The sequence below is a fragment of the Pagrus major genome, chromosome 24 (genome assembly GCF_040436345.1).
Source record: "Pagrus major chromosome 24, Pma_NU_1.0".
NCBI classification, from domain to species: domain Eukaryota; kingdom Metazoa; phylum Chordata; class Actinopteri; order Spariformes; family Sparidae; genus Pagrus; species Pagrus major.
The window spans coordinates 22255692-22272332 of NC_133238.1; the positions used below are offsets into that span (position 1 = coordinate 22255692).

At 38.1% G+C, this 16641-nt stretch overlaps 1 protein-coding gene across 1 annotated transcript; it reads left to right on the forward strand.

The window, feature by feature from the left end:
• Positions 1 to 3492: 3492 nt before the first annotated feature.
• On the forward strand, positions 3493 to 16268 carry LOC140991957 (G2/M phase-specific E3 ubiquitin-protein ligase-like). Its single transcript, XM_073462129.1, has 11 exons — positions 3493 to 3607; positions 3783 to 3895; positions 4713 to 4788; positions 4955 to 5037; positions 5173 to 5225; positions 6422 to 6520; positions 6876 to 7186; positions 7293 to 7471; positions 7728 to 7897; positions 8726 to 8940; positions 16198 to 16268. Exons 1-11 carry the CDS (start codon positions 3493 to 3495, stop codon positions 16266 to 16268), a joined length of 1485 nt encoding a protein of 494 aa, XP_073318230.1.
• Positions 16269 to 16641: the final 373 nt, after the last annotated feature.

Genomic DNA, 16641 nt, shown 5'->3' on the forward strand with positions numbered 1-16641 from the left:
CAGAGGTCAGGAGGAGTGAAAAAGATATCTTCACATTAAGCGAGTCTGATATCACGTGTGCAGAAAAAGTGCTCAGGGCACTCAAGCCCATGAAGGATGCCACCCTGGTCATGTCAGAGGATAGCATGCCAACACTGTCCCTCATCGCTCCTCTTCATGCCAAGCTTGTAGTGGGTGCAGAAGAAAGCCCTGATGACACACAGACTGTAAAGGACATCAAGGCTGCTATAGCACAAGATCTGGGAAATAGATACAATGAGAGGGAGACACTGTACATGGCATCAGCTGTTGATCCCAGGTTTAAGGACCTGCCCTTCCTGTCTGAAGCAGAGGCCAGTGAGATCTACTCCAGTCTGACCAACGCTGTGGTGGCTGTGATAAAGAAGCAACAGAATGTAAGTAAATAAATTAATATATTACACTTGGAAAAAATACACTGCAGTTATAACTAAGTGCAAATCTGAGTAAATTAAGTATATTGATGACATATGGTTAATAGTTGCACTTGGATAATTATGTATTAAATACAAATATAAGCGTGGAATAGGATGAATCTAGGATTTGAATTTTGGCTTTCGGTGACATTAATACTAGTTGGATTTGATGTTTTTCAGCTGCAAAAGGACACTGACAAACAAGTGGAGAATGTCCCAGAGGAAGCTGATCACCCACCTATTGAGGACAGCCCTGCTTCCATCCCTCAGCCACCCCTAGACCAAGGACCTAATGTGCATTGGCAGACTTGCTTGGTGCAACATATGCCACTACTGGTGACAATACAGCACCAAAATCAGCAGATGATGCTGCCGCAGCTGAGATAAAGAGGTTTAGAGATGAGACCCCTTTGCCTCTCACAGGAAATCCTCTGAGTTGGAGGAGGGACCATGAACAGGAGTACCCTCAGGTATTCAGAGTAGCAAAATGTTTCCGGTGCATTCCTGGAACAAGCGTCTCTGCGGAGAGAGTTTTCTGTTCCGCAGGAGACATTGTGAATGCACAGAGAAGCGTCCTGAAAGCTGGGCATGTGGACCAGCTTGTATTCCTCCACAAAAACCTTGAGATTAAAAAATAAGCACTGACATACAAACTGGAACAACATGTAAAATCCAGTATCTGAGACTGTTTACCATATTTAATTTTGTTGAGTCCTGCAAGCTTTTATTTATTTAGGCAGATGGGTAAATTCCTTAATTGAGATTACACTGAAAAAGTGGATGTTGCAGGGCTTTGTACTTTATTTTGTTAATAACAGTTTACAGTTTTTGTTAATATTTTAAGAATCCTACAAGCACTTTCATATTTGATTATAGAGAGAGAGTATATGCTAATTTCTTTGTGGTAACAGCCAGAAAAGGTGTTATGACGTTTGAAGGTATAGAGACCATATTTTCTTTTGATGACTACTTTGAAATCAAAAACTCCTCTCACTGGTTGTGAACCTCTAAGCAGATATCTAAAAATATCTACAGCCTTAATGTAACATTGTTTACATATTTTTTCTTCATGTTAAGCTAATGACTGTTGATATTGCAGAAAAAAGTATTGTTATGTTAGATTGTACAGGGACTGCATATATTTGCAAGTATTTGTGACTTTTACTGAAAGGCAGATATTAATTTCTTCAGCCTGCACATAAAGAGCGGATGTTGCAGTGACTTTGCATTTTCTTTTTCAACTTCAGAAATTTGAACCTGCTTATACAGTATATTACAGTTAAGGGATAACCTTTTAACAGAGTCAAGAAATCTGTTAACTTATTTTTTTCATTTGTTTATCCAAAAAATCCTGCAAATGTTTGTATTTCTTCTCTTGTGAAATACAAATATAGATCCCTCTGTTCGAATTCAGTAAGCTGATGTTAAGCATGTAACAGCATTGTGTGTTTACTATGCTATGACAGTTTTGCTACAATTAAATTCTTTATAAGAAACTCAATATATCGTCGTTCCTACAGTATCGCAATATATCGCAATATATCGCAATATATCGTATTGTTGCCCCTGTATCGTGATACGTATCGTATCGCCAGATTCTTGCCAATACACACCCCTAGTACTTACATTATGTTGCTTGGCTTATAGTGTAAAATTGTAACATTAACCACCCCTTAATAATCACCTTTAGTACCCCAAAATAATGGCATAGTGGTTCCTAATATTTTTTTTAAATGAAATTAAAATCTAATGTCAGGCATTCTGCATGAATCTAGGTGCTGCTAAACAAAGTATTATCAAATGTGGTTGTACTCCATGTTTGTAATAATAAGGTATTTGTTCACATCCCACGGCTAGTAGCTCGCTTACTTAATGATAAACTAAAGGACATAACCTGACCAAAGTAATGTGATCCTAACATTACTTATGTTATGTTGTGAGGCCAGATACAGCACTACAGGGTTCTGTGTCTTGCATCAGTGATGACATTGTGAGTTTTGGTGGTCACTGAGTCATAGCTAAAGAGGCCAGAACAATGGTCTGCATCAACATCTAACCATTCTAAAATTTGAACTGTAACAGATGTACTACATGTCATTTACTAATTTCTACGCAAATGCAATATCCTGGGGAATTGACTTGATTAGAAAGTACATAATTTGCCATGTTATGTAAAAATGGGTCCCCATTAGTCACATAAGAAAATGTGTGAAATATGCTAATATCTGCTAACTTATGCAAAATGTGGTCCCCTGTAAACATGTTAACTGATTCTTCCGGAAGTCCCCATAATGCATGGGGAAACTATTACTTCATCATTTTAAAGGTTTGAAGGTGTGTCTAGGCTTACTTAGCAATGGCAACTTTACCCAATTTTTTTCAGACCTGAGGAACCACTAGAAAGTGGTTCCTCAGGTCTGAAAATGTCTACTATTTACTGTCTATTGTGTATTTCTACTGTGATGTGTATTTCTACTATGCGCTGTGTATTTCTACTGTGTATTTCTATTGTGTGCTCTGTATTTCTACTTGTGCTGTGTTTTTCTACTGTGTATTTCTACTGTGTATTTCTACTATGCGCTGTGTATTTCTACTCTGTATTTATTGTGTGCTGTGTATTTTACGGTGGCCGTGAAGTGCAAAACACAACGGCAAATCAGACAACAACGGCAAAAGAGAAAACACAACACAAAGAGAGAAAACACAACACAAAAAGAGAAAACACAACACAAAAAGAGAAAACACAACGGCAAAAGAGAAAACACAACACAAAAAGAGAAAACACAACACAAAAAGAGAAAACACAACGGCAAAAGAGAAAACAACACAAAAAGAGAAAACACAACACAAAAAGAGAAAACACAACACAGAAAGAGAAAACACAACAACATTAACCAAACCGGAAAAGGTAGGAACCCTCGGGCGACATGAATAGTCTCTGATTGGACAAAAGAACTGGTCCGTGCTTTGAACCGGAAAGACAACACCGCCAGCGCGCCAGACAAGCGGGACTAGCACATCCATGGACTAGTAGCACAGCCGCTGTCGACAGGCCGCTATGTATTGCCCAACTTGTGGGAAAGAGCATAAAAACAAACCGAACTTCTGCAGCGAATGCGGTAAAAAGCTGCAAGACGGTGGCGAGTCTGGGGATGCGCACGCGCGACCTTCAAGTAAGTAAACATGTTTGTTAGGCTACTTTGTAGTAGTATAGTTATAACGTGTAACCCGGCTATATCACCATGGTAGCTTCTGCTTTCAGAGTTTCTTGTATGCTGTAAAGCATCAGACTACTTCTGTAGGCTATTTGTCTGTAATGTTACATAATTTTCCTTTGTTACCATGTAGAATCACAGAACCCTACTCTTGGGAGCTTTCTCGAGTATCGCAAAAGGAAAGCAGAAGAGAGGGCCAACTTTACATGTGGGAAAAAGGCAAAGAATAAGACCTGCAAAGTACAGGTAAGTTGGTTGTAGCTCAGAGTGAGAATCAACAACTGTTAACTAGCTGTTGACATTCTTCCATCATCTCAGTCCTCTAAAAGATGATAGGGTCATTTTTATGGTGACCAGTATATTTTTGCATAATACTAATGTGCTTTTGTGCCACGACCATATTACTCAGACAATGACACTGTCCTGTTTTCACTTTTGTACATATTTGCAAGTTTCTTATTATGATGAATATGTAACCATGACATGCAAACCATTATAGCAATTACCTGTATTGAAAAGTAATCTGCTGTTTACTGGTCTTTTGACATGCATGATGGGCACTTAAAAATGATCTGCAGCGGCTCAGGACTAATCCTCCATTCTAACCTCATAATTCAGTTGTACAGTTTATTGTATAAAGACAATAAAGGCTACTTCAACATAAACGGTGGGTCACTCTGTTTTGAGTGATATTTTTATTAAGTTAATAATTGTCAATTTTGTATTGAAGTGCGACATGTAACATAGCATTATTGATCATTTTAAGTAAACATTGATCTTTAAACATTACCCACTTACAGTCCACTTTTATTTATTTGTTTTGCAGATAAATATTGGTTTGATGACCATTAGGAAGGGTGGTGTTCTGAAGCCAAGGCGTGGGAAAACTATTTCCCTTACCACAAATCCTGACATCAATGCCCCAGAACTCCTTGACGAGGCAGTAAAGAAAATGGGGGACTTCAATAAAGAATTGAAGGATAAAGGGCCTTTCCTCCTCCTTTTTCCAGACGGCTCAGAAGTCATTAATGTCCCTGGGACACAAACACCATTTTCTTTAAAGGCCTATAAAGAAGAAGTTGGGAAGTCTTATCAGCGGATAGTCATTTATCTCTGCCACAAAAAAGACTTCGAGGAAGGTAAAGCAGTTATTATAATCTTTATTTTTTTCTTGAGGACCATTGAGGAAAAGACCCTATTTACAATGGTGTCAAGAGAACACAATAACAGCAGAAAAAAACAGAGTTTACATAAGAGAACGTTGGGAAAGCTTAATTGAGGTGAGCTTATTTTCATGTTTTTCAGTTGTAGAATTGCCAGACACAGACTCCGACCCAGAGATCGTGATCAAAACGACATCAACATCATTTGATCTAGCTGATACACTGGTGAGTGTAATTTAAAACATATTTGAGTGATCATTTTTGTGATTAACCTGCCTTCAACCTGTGTGGGTTTTTGACACCGGTCTACCAGTACTAAACAAATACTTGTAATTGAAATAAATTATGTCCTTCCTACAGCCATTTGAACCTCCCCACAAAAGCAGTCCTGTACAAAAAGAGCCTGACAAGGTGTAAGTTGTGTGTGTGTGTGTGTGTGTGTGAGATATATGATATATATGATATATATTTTGGAGTACACTATGATTTATGTTTTTTGCCCTCAGGAATGGTGATGGGGGGTTGTCAATCTCTACTTCTACTGAAGTACATCAGGTAATGGAGTATTAGTTACATATTGTCTCTATCTTCCTCACTGTTCCATTACTTTAGGTATGAAACAAAACAAGAGCAAAATGTTAACATAGACAACTATTATATGGTCTTTAAGCTTTGCTTTTCATTCAGGGGGAATATGAAGCCACTTCAGATGGACTGTTAACTACAAACCTTTTGTGAATGTGCCTGACTAAGAAAAGTTAACTCAATACTTTATCATGCCATATATTTGCATCATGCAGTTTTTTCAATTGGCAATTGTACCACATTTAACAGCAAGAATAAAAGTAAACAGGGAAATGTGAAAGTGTGTCCACTGAGAATCATCTCCTGTTCTTTATTATCTCACCTCCTTAAAGGGATAGTTGAATATTTGGGCAATTTTGCTTATTGCATTAATCATCATTAGTCATATAAGGAGGTACATTCCCTGTAAATATCAATGCCTTTTGTTTTGAGAGCCCGGAGGCAGTGATGCACAGTGCTTTGTGAACACACCCTGTCCATTAGAGCATTTTGGAATTATAGGATTGTGTATTTCATCAGTTTAGAGCGACCTATACTGTCCAACTCCATTGAATTCACCGAGCATATCGCACCTGTGCTTCAGGACTCTCAAAACAACAGGCATTGGTAATATACCTACTCATTATTATTGCAATAGACAGGTTTGCCAAAAATGTTGAACTATCCCCTTTAAGTACAGTAATCCATACAGTTTGTTACATAATTATGTTGTCATTTTGTTGAATATCCTTTTTCTACATTTCTTAACTTTCAGACTATACACTCGGATGAGGAGCATAGTTATGCAAGTACCTCCAGATGTCCTGATGTCGAGAGCTCCTGTTACAGGTGTGTTTTGTGTAATTATATAGATTGGTAGACAAAACATTATTGAGGGGTTAACACATTTCTCTCCTGACAAAGGTTAGATATTGAGTTTAAGCTGGAAGAGCTCGTCAACAATTTGATTGGTTTGATTTGATTGGATATGCATTTATGTGTGTCTATAATTACATTGTGTACACATAATGTCTTTCTTTTGCAGGAAGTACGCCAACCTCTTTGCGCCTATCGTCATTGACGATGATGAAGATGAAGTTCTCGTTAAAGAGGAAAAAAAGGACATGCCCTCAGAGAAATCTGAGTGAGTCATATAGGCACAAGTAGAAAATTAACGAGCTCTCTACTCTGTCCAAAATAGAGTTATATAAATGTGAGGACTCACTAAAACGAAAACCTATCTGACATTCTCTGCCTGTAACTACTTGAATCAGGTCCAGTTGTTGAGATGTGTGTTTGAAGAGAGTCAATTTTAATTAAGCTTATAAGAATAAAGAACTTGCTCATTCTTTTACAGATTGACTTATCAGTGTCTCTCGTGTCAATTACATGTCAGGATATAGTATGGAATATATAATATGGAATGACAGATTTTTGTAGCTACTGTGCTTTGAATCTATTTTTAGTGTCTAAAACAAGTTTCTCGCTTTTTTTTCTAGACCCACAACTGTGCAGGCCTCTGAAATAATTGCAAATTTGGCACTTGCAATTGACCACAAGAAAGTCAGCAGATTCAATATCTCGAGATCTGATATATGGGATGGAGCTGTAAGAGGCTTTCGACGCAGCTCATACTCCGAAAAAAGTGACATCTTTGTGAAGTTCACAGATGATGCAGGGTCTTTTGAAGAAGGGTTGGACACAGGTGGGCCGAGGCGAGAATTCCTCACACTTCTTATGAATCACCTGAGAAATCGTCCCATCTTCGATGGACCTCCAGAAAAACGCTATCTTGTGTACAATCCCTCAGGTGGGTTTTTTGTCGTTATATTCCAATGAGAAGTTTTAGATAATTTTCTTTATTTTTGTATTATCTTCCACTGATATAAATGATAATTATGTACTCTCTATAACAGCTGTCAGGGAAGATGAGTACTATCTTGCAGGCAAGATGATTGCTGTGTCCGTCGTACACGGGGGACCAGCACCACATTTCCTCTCGAAGGACCTTGTCAACCACATAATAGGGAAGCCAAGTTTCAGCGCCACTGTGGAAGATGTAAAAGATGAAGATATAGGGAGAGCTCTACATCAGGTCGACAATGATTGTGACTCAAGGAAGGAATTTAGAGGGCACCTGAAAATTATTTCATTAATTGAAAGTAAGACTAGACTCAAGAGATGGTAAATTGTACTTATTTAAAGGGACAGATTTCCACTTATTTCAACGAGATGTAAAAGTCATTGCATCTTTTTTTATGCTAGATTTGTATTCATCAAGCAGAAGTGTAAACAAGCATGGATGTTTTGGGTTTGGCCTTTTTACTTATAATAAATGTCTTTTTAAATAGGTCCAGGAAGCAGAATCGGAGGAGGATTTGCAAAATATAATTTTGCAAAACAGCACAATGTTCCAGACAGCTGGATGCTTCCGACCTGTCAAAGCTTGTGAGAAGCGTACACTCGTGGAGGAGTACCTCAAATGGTACATTATAGACCGCAACCACATCGCCATTCAACGGTAATATTTAAATCCCTTTTTTCCCCCCAGCAATCATCCACAAATGTAATCTTTTAGTTTTTAACTGATCCAGCATTCAGTCAGTACTACAAATTGCATATCACTGCAGCCACTGACACATTGTGAGACAGTGCCAAAATAGCATGATTGAGAAGCATCCTTACTGAATTAGATTGTAAAAGTACCATCTTCAGCTGCTATGTCCTCTTTTTATCCTATTCAGGGAACTGCTGGACAAAACCTTTTAATGTATTGAACGATACTAGCTAATTTTAGGTTCCATCACTTTTATGATCCACAAAGTACATGTAATTGTGTAAATCATGAAGTACAGTCTGACAACGACGAAACATATTTGAGCTCCCCTGGTTTGTTTCTATTCATTATACATAATTACTTAGAGTAACCAGCTAGTAGTAGTGAAACCAATCGGCTGTTTGAAACCATAAAGGTTCAGTACTAATTACCATCACCGGTTATGCTCCATTTGACCCTCAAATACCATCCAGCTTATCTGTCAATTTTTCCTTTGTGTGCTTCGTGCTCAAATAAATGTTTGTGCTTTGTTTAGCACACTTCTGTTTCTTACAATGTGAAAGCAAGATTTTTAGGGGAGAAGTCTAAATCATGATGATCTCAACTTTTTTGACATCACAACTAATTTCTGTACACTATGAAATGTTGTCTGTTTGATCCCATATAAACAATTCTCAACAACTCTTATGTGTAACTATTTAGCACACATTGTTGCTATATGTTTGGTAGTATTGTTTTCTGTCAGACCTGATAAATCACACCTATGTCTTGCACAATAATTGTCCTTAATAGATTCAAAGACGGACTGGCTAGTCTGGAGTTTTTGGCTTCAGCCCAGAAGCATCCTGGTGTGCTGGCCCCTCTCCTGTGCTATTCTGCCAAGGCACTGACTGCTGCTGAAATAGAACATCTGTTCAGCCCAGGCTTCAGCACAAAGGGAAGCAACAGGTGGCAGAAAGAGACCAAAGTTATCGGATTTTGGGCTGATTTTCTACTGGAATGTGAAGGTTTGTCATGGCTGTTTTGTTAGATATACAGTCGCAGAAAACATTAAGAGACCACTTTTACAAATGTTTCTTTAAAAGCACCTCTACATGTATGGTACTCATTTCATTCTAGTTTTTTTTTTTTAAATACCAACACAAACACAAGTCATTCTACTTAATGAGACACTGTTAGGTGATCGCCTGAAACATATCTGGTTTTAGAGGAAGATTATAAAATCCACTGCTGGGATTAAACATTGAAATCATCCCACTAAAACTGATGTATAAACACCTAATTTAAAATATTCATGTTGTGTTGTTTAGCGATGAATATGAACATGTTTTCTTTGCATCATTCAAGGTCTCATTACACATTAAAATACACAAATGGTTAGCAAACAAAAGGAGGTCTGATACCTTTGTGGAAAAGCATGGTGTGGGGACATCTCAAGTGATTGAAACATGGAAAGATTCAAATTTACCATTACACTAGTTGTCATTTTCTGCCAATAAATGCCCCAAATGACATAATTTTCATTTAATTTTTGGGAGAAATGTTGTCAGTAGTTAATAGAATAAAACAGAAATGTTAATTTCACTCAAACACCAACCTATAAATAGTAAAACCAGAGAAAGTCATCATTTTCAAGTGGTCGTCTTCCACGACTGTACAGTATATGAATTGTATAGTGCAGTCATATTTATAAGTTTTAGTTTCTTTATAGAAATATAAAGCTAATGAGACACTTTATGTTTTAAGGTAATGCAGTGTCAAACAATGCACTACTACTTTGTTGACTTTCTCTTTTTAGATGACGGGAGGGCTGTGTCCCTCCCAGATGTGCTGATGTTTGCCACTGGCTTGTCAGCACTGCCACCAGCGGGAATAACACCTCGTCCAAGTATAGAGTTTTTAAATGATTCACCGCTTCCAATGGCATCCACATGTTCGAACACACTCAAGCTCCCACTACTCGACTCCTACAGTGTCTTTAAGAAGAATATGGAGTTCGGCATCCAAAACGCGCCAGGCTTTGGGTGTTTTTAGTTGCCAAAGGGACATTCATGCATAATCACTTTTATTAAAAGTGGTTTGAGCTGTGGCTTGATTTAGGCTCTGTTTTATTTATTTTTTGTCTTTTATTTTTCTCAACTCTCTGGTCAGAATAATGCCTTACAAGGCCATGTCTGCTTGTTTACATACGTTACTGCACTGCCTGTTGTTAAAAGGCCATTTGGGACGTGTAAGTAATAGTTCACCAGTGAGAGTGCATCTGTACAATGTTCAAATCAGTGCAGTTGGCTACTTGCATATCTACTTCTCAGAGCGGTGTCCTGATTTTTGTTTATTGTTACGGTATTGCTGTTTCCTGTTTTTTTACAGCTCTACATATATTTCAAAAAACAATGTAAAATCAGAATAAATGCTTTTTGTAAATTGTTGTTTACTTGAACATTGAATCAGAAAATAAATACAACTGTAAGTGTAATATGTCTCCATTTCACTTCCACAATTAAAGTTGCCAAATCTGAAAATTCAAAAGAACCACTTTTTTGGATATTTTCCTATAATTTATCTCTTGAAGCAATTTGTAAATTTTGGATCACATTTACGAATGGGAAGTATTTTTCAAAACTCGGGAATTTATAGTCCACCAGTCATGTACTGATAAGCATTAAGATGCATTAAAGCAAAACACTAAATAAGGAAAATATTGTCTTAATACGTCCATGTTAATGTGGGATACCTAAGAAAGGTAGAAACAGGGGTTCCAATAGTCCATATCTATAGCCCAGCTATTTCCTTCAGAGTGATGTACAGTTCTGAGGCTGTCTTCCAGTCTTGTGGCTGTTGTAGTCCGTGTTGTTGCACTGCCTCCTGTAGGTATTCCTCGATGTCTGGATCACCGCTTAAATCAATCACTTGCCTTGCCTCAGGAAACACATCCAGTTCCCTGTCTTCAACAGCAAATCCACAGTCCCTTGAACCAAATCTGCAAAATTAGATGAAAAATGATATAAAGGACAAGGTTTGAAGTGGTCATTGTTAGATTTGTTTGTTTGTTTATATACAGATATTTATAAACAATGTTAGAAACAGATAGCTTCTAAATTCAACAATGGATTATACCAACACATACAATTGTCCAAATATATTCCAGTTTAGGCTATACCACAACACCTTACATTTTTTTTGTAATGTATATGATAATTACTACCTGTGAGGCAAGAGATACAGTTCATTCGGAATCCCTCCTGGACATGATGCATGTCTGCTTGGTCGAATCCGGTGCTTGTTCCATAGGTCCACACATTCATCCAGGTCTTGCTGCAGAACATTACTGAAGCAAAATCTCAGTAAGCACTGGTGTTCGTGGGTTCCATTGAAGAGTCCAGAGTCTCTTAGGTCTCCAAACAAGTCCATCCAAAACTGAGACCTGTGGATGCATTATAATAAATAATAATAAGTTATTTACAATGCTTTTACAATGATTTTACAAGTGCTCAAAGAGACTTACATACAAATAGCACTTTTTAAATGTGGATACATCTTAAGAAAAGCGCAGAGAAATCATAATGTATATCATGATTATTACAACAGTAATGATTCAATAACTTTGGGAAAGATATGGCTTCCTATGTTATTTGGCTCTCGCTTAGTGTTGAAGTGGCCTGAGTTAAACAAGAACACTATCACAGTGACAAATACGGAGATTTTAATAATAAACACTGATCAGTAGAATAAAGACAAAGGTGATCACTGTACAGCTTCCACTGTACTTTTCATCCATCAAACAACACAGATTTACCAACCTCCCTCTTCTGAAAAAAGACCACCATGACTCGATGCGCTGATTCGATGTGGATGAGCCGTAACTGTGGCAAGACGAGCCGGCATAGTGGTCCATATGTGCGTGACGGAGGGTACACTGTATGGCTGCCATGGTACCATTTTCTGTCCCGAGGTCCGTTCTCAGTCTCATTGGAACCACACCAATACTCTTCGCACAATTAATATAATTGTGAGCGATGACGGATGGATTGTTGTTTGTTGGTCCACAAACGAGCCACATTATCTTCCTCGAGAAGCCATCGATACACCCAGAGAGAGCCAGGCCAAATGGTTTAAGCTTATCATAGCCATCTACGTGCCAAATATAGTTTGGACCCATGGAGTGATACGTGCGCCTCGTAAACCTCCTGCGTGTTCTCATCGCCGTCCCTCGTGGATTCAGATGTTTCAGTAGCCTCATCACGACATCACGTTTAACGCGAAGCCTGTGCTTTTGCTGAAGAACCTGCCACATAGTCCGATAACCAAAGAGTCTCTCTGGTCCTTCCAGCTCTGTTAGAATGGCACGCCTCACCTCAGGGAGTGGGGAATAGTTCCGTCTTCTGTACAGCCCCGCTTCTTTTAAACGCGTCTTCAGCGTACGCAGACTCATGTTTACGTTGTGATAAGTTGACAGCATGTCCAGTATCACTTCATACTCATGTCCGGCATCAAAGTATTGCTTGATAGCAGCGTGTACCTCCTCGTCTGTGGCGCTCATGTTTTCGAAAAATGGAAACAAACCCCGTCTTTTCCGGTTCAAAGCACGGACCAGTTCTTTTGTCCAATCAGAGACTATTCATGTCGCCCGAGGATTCCTACCTTTTCCGGTTTGGTTAATGTTGTTGTGTTTTCTCTTTCTGTGTTGTGTTTTCTCTTTTTGTGTTGTGTTTTCTCTTTTGCCGTTGTGTTTTCTCTTTTTGTGTTGTGTTTTCTCTTTTTGTGTTGTGTTTTCTCTTTTGCCGCTGTGTTTTCTCTTTTTGTGTTGTTTTCTCTTTTGCCGTTGTGTTTTCTCTTTTTGTGTTGTGTTTTCTCTTTTTGTGTTGTGTTTTCTCTTTTGGGGTTGTGTTTTCTCTTTTGCCGTTGTGTTTTCTCTTTTTGTGTTGTGTTTTCTCTTTTTGTGTTGTGTTTTCTCTCTTTGTGTTGTGTTTTCTCTTTTGCCGTTGTTGTCTGATTTGCCGTTGTGTTTTGCACTTCACGGCCACCGTAGTATTTCTATTGTGTGCTCTGTATTTCTACTGTGTTTTTCTACTGTGTGCTGTGTTCTTCTATAGTGTATTTCTATGTGCTGTGTATTTCTACTGTGTGCTGTGTACTTCTACAGTGTATTTCTACTGTGTGATGTGTATTCTACAGTATATTTCTACTGTGTGATGCATATTTTTACAGTGTCTTTCTACTATGTGCTGTGTATTTCTATTGTGTATTTCTACTGTGAAGTGTATTTCTACAGTGTATTTCTACTGTACGATGTATAATTCTTCAGTGTATTTCTACTATCTATGTATTTCTACAGTGTATTTCAACTATGTACGGTGTATTTCTGTGTATTTCTACTGTGATGTGTATTTCTGCTGTGTGATGTGTATTTCTACAGTGTATTTCTACTATGTACTGTGTATTTCTACTGTGTGTTCCTACTGTGTAGTGTATTTCTCCTGTGTATTTCTGCTGTGTGCTCTGTATTCCTAGTGTATTTCTACTGTGTGATGTGTACTTCTACTATGTATTTCTACTGTGTGATTTGTATTTATACTGTGTAATGTGTATTTCTGTATTTCTGCTGTGTGATGTGTATTTCCACTGTGTGCTCTGTATTTCTACAGTGTATTTCTACTGTGTGCTCTGTATTTCTACAGAATATAGTACTGTGTGCTGTTTATTTCTACTGTGATGTGTATTTCTTTTGTGTGCTGTGTATTTCTAATGTGTATTTGTATTGTGTGCTGTGTATTTCTACTGTGTATTTCTATTGTGCACTGTGTTTTTCTACTGTGTATTTCTGTTGTGTGCTGTGTACTTCTACTGTGTATTTCTACTATGTGCTGTGCATTTCTACTGTGTGATTTGTATTTCTACTTGCTGTTTTTCTAGTCTATTTCTATGTACTGTGTATTTCAACAGTGTATTTCTATTGTGTGCTCTGTATTTCCACTGTGTATTTCTACAGTGTATTTCTACTATATGCTGTCTATTTCTACAGTCTACTGTGTGATGTGTATTTCTAATGTGTGTTCTGGTTTTCTACAGTCTATTTCTACTGTGTGCTGTGTATTTCTACTGTGTATTCCTACTGTGTGCTTTGTATTTCTACTGTGTATTTCTACTGTGCTTTGTATTTCTACTTTGTATTTCTACTGTGGGATGTGTATAACCCCTGGTTACTAAAACCCTATTAAAGACAAATAGGTGACCAATATGAGAAGATAGGGTTTACTGATGGATAAACAATATAACCTGTGGTTATTGATGACACTACGAACAGAAATTATAAAACAACAATCTATATGTATGTGTGTGTGTATATATATATATATATATATATATATATATATATATATATATATATATATATATATGTACATATGTACATATATACATACATACACACACACACACACACACACATATATATATATATATATATATATACATACATACATACATATATACATATATATAAATGTATATATGTACATATATGTATATATATATTTATATATGTATATATGTATATACAGTGGTGGACAAAATTATTAGAACACCTGACAGATCTTAAAATATTGACCTTTTTTTGCCTCCAAAACATGATTTTATTTCATAATGTTCATGAAACATGCAGATGGTTGCTCTGAGCACAACAAATATCAGATGGAGTGAGTCCTACTGTTTTTATCCACTTTTAACTTTAATATTTGGTATGTCCACCTTTTGCAGCAATTACAGCAGCACATCTCTTTGGCATAGTGTCAATATATTTCCTGAGAGCTTCAACACTAATGTTATCCCATGCCTTCTGCAACTCAAGCCAAAGGCTTTCCTTTGAATGTACAATAGATCTGTCCAGTTTATTTTCCAACTCGCCCCAAATTTGCTTGATGGGGTTGAGGTCCGGACTTTGAGGGGGCCAGTCCATCATTTTCAGTGTTCCAGCAGATTCCTTCTGTCGCAGGTAGTTCCGGCAATAGTTAGAAGAATGTTTAGGGGCATTGTCCTCTTGGAAAATAAATCCAGGCCCAATAAGACGACTCCCAGATGGTACTCCATGCCTCACCAGAATGTTGTGGTATACTTTCTTATCCATGATGCCATCAATTTTCACCAAGTCACCTTTTCCTGAGGCTGAAATGGCACCCCACACCATAATACTACCCCCTCCGTGTTTAACTGTTGCCAAGAGACATTCATTTTATACCTCTCCCCCTCCCTCCGTCGAACATACACTCTTGCCAAACTGTTCAAACTTGGACTCATCAGTCCACAACACTTTATACCAATCTTCCTTTGTCCATTTCTTGTGTTGTTTTGCAAATTTCAGACGTTTCACTCTATTTTTCTCTTTCAATAATGGTTTCTTTGCTGCTATTCTGCCAACAAGTCCTTCTTCTCCCAGTTTTCGATGCACAGTTCTTGAAGACACTGTTGCACCATTAGTCATTGTGGTGTTGACCTCGTCAAGCAGTTCTTGTGAGGTCTTTCTTCAGTCCTTAAGACTGAGAATTTTGAGATGCTTCACTTGTCTGTCTGAAAGTTTTTTTTTTCTACCTCTCCCCTTTCCGTTCCGGTGTGAATCGGTGGCATCATGATGGTCTAAAGTGTACTTTACAGTGCTTGGACTGCATCTCAAGTCCTTGGCTATGCGGCGGTAACTCCAGCCAGCATCAAAAAGGGCCTTTATTCGAACCTGTTGCTCACTCGTTAGCTCCTTCTTCACCTTAGCCACGTTCAAAGAGCAACATGTGCTTCAAGACTACTTCTAGAGGCTTTGAATTTATACCAATTGGTGGTGTGGCCTCAGTGACAAAACCCTGATGTTACCAATCACTTAATGAGCAGGATAGGCCTTGTACATTCAAAAGAATCACACAGCTGTGTCCTAATAATAAATAATCAATTTAACCACAATCACACCTAACAAAGATTACACAAGTAATTTGGCTTTTTCTGTGAAGGATAGACCTAGCTTGTTTTTTTTGTAAGGAAAATGACCTAAATCATCTTATGATGGCACTATTCTATGGTTTATAGAGCATAATGATGACTTTGTAGATATTTCATTCGTTTTATGGGTATTTTAAAATAACCAGTCAGTATCTGGTGTGACCACCATTTGCCGCATTTGAATCACTTATTGATTTTTTCCCCCTGGCTTTGTGGGTACAAGGCCAGGTCTTTTGTTTCCTGTGTCGATCATTTGTGTGAGATGAGATTGCTGGATTCTTCAGCCCGGCTGCTTCTGTTGGAGAGGAGTGCAGTTGGTCCTGGAGTGGTGAGCCAACCCAAGAACTGGGTCTAAGGGCGCATTCACACCAAGTGTGAATGCAGCAGTTGGTGCGCACTAAACAGTCCATTCGAACCAAAAGCTCTTAGTTTGATTCGTTTTCGTCGGTGTGAAAGCATCAATCGCACTCAAGTGCACTAAATCAAGTGGACCGAGACCTCCAAAAAGGGGTGGTCTCGGTCCGCTTGATTCCACACCAAATGCCAACCTTTGGTGTGGTCCCTCTGGTGAGAACGCGAACCTGGACCAACTCAGGTATAAACGAAATGTATAAACAGCATAACAGATTCTACAGCCTAGAAATCTAGACCCTAGCGGTCTGGCTTGTCAGGCTATAGCCTACCTTGTGGGTCTTTGGAAAGGTGCTTGTCTCATCATCACCATGACA

Bases quoted from the DNA above. Each gene is read 5' to 3' on its own strand.
- LOC140991957 (XM_073462129.1), top strand. From the start codon at position 3,493: ATGTATTGCCCAACTTGTGGGAAAGAGCATAAAAACAAACCGAACTTC. The intron at 3,608-3,782 runs GTAAGTAAACAT...GTTACCATGTAG, and splicing joins TGCGCACGCGCGACCTTCAA to AATCACAGAACCCTACTCTT. The intron at 5,038-5,172 runs GTGAGTGTAATT...TCCTTCCTACAG, and splicing joins TTGATCTAGCTGATACACTG to CCATTTGAACCTCCCCACAA.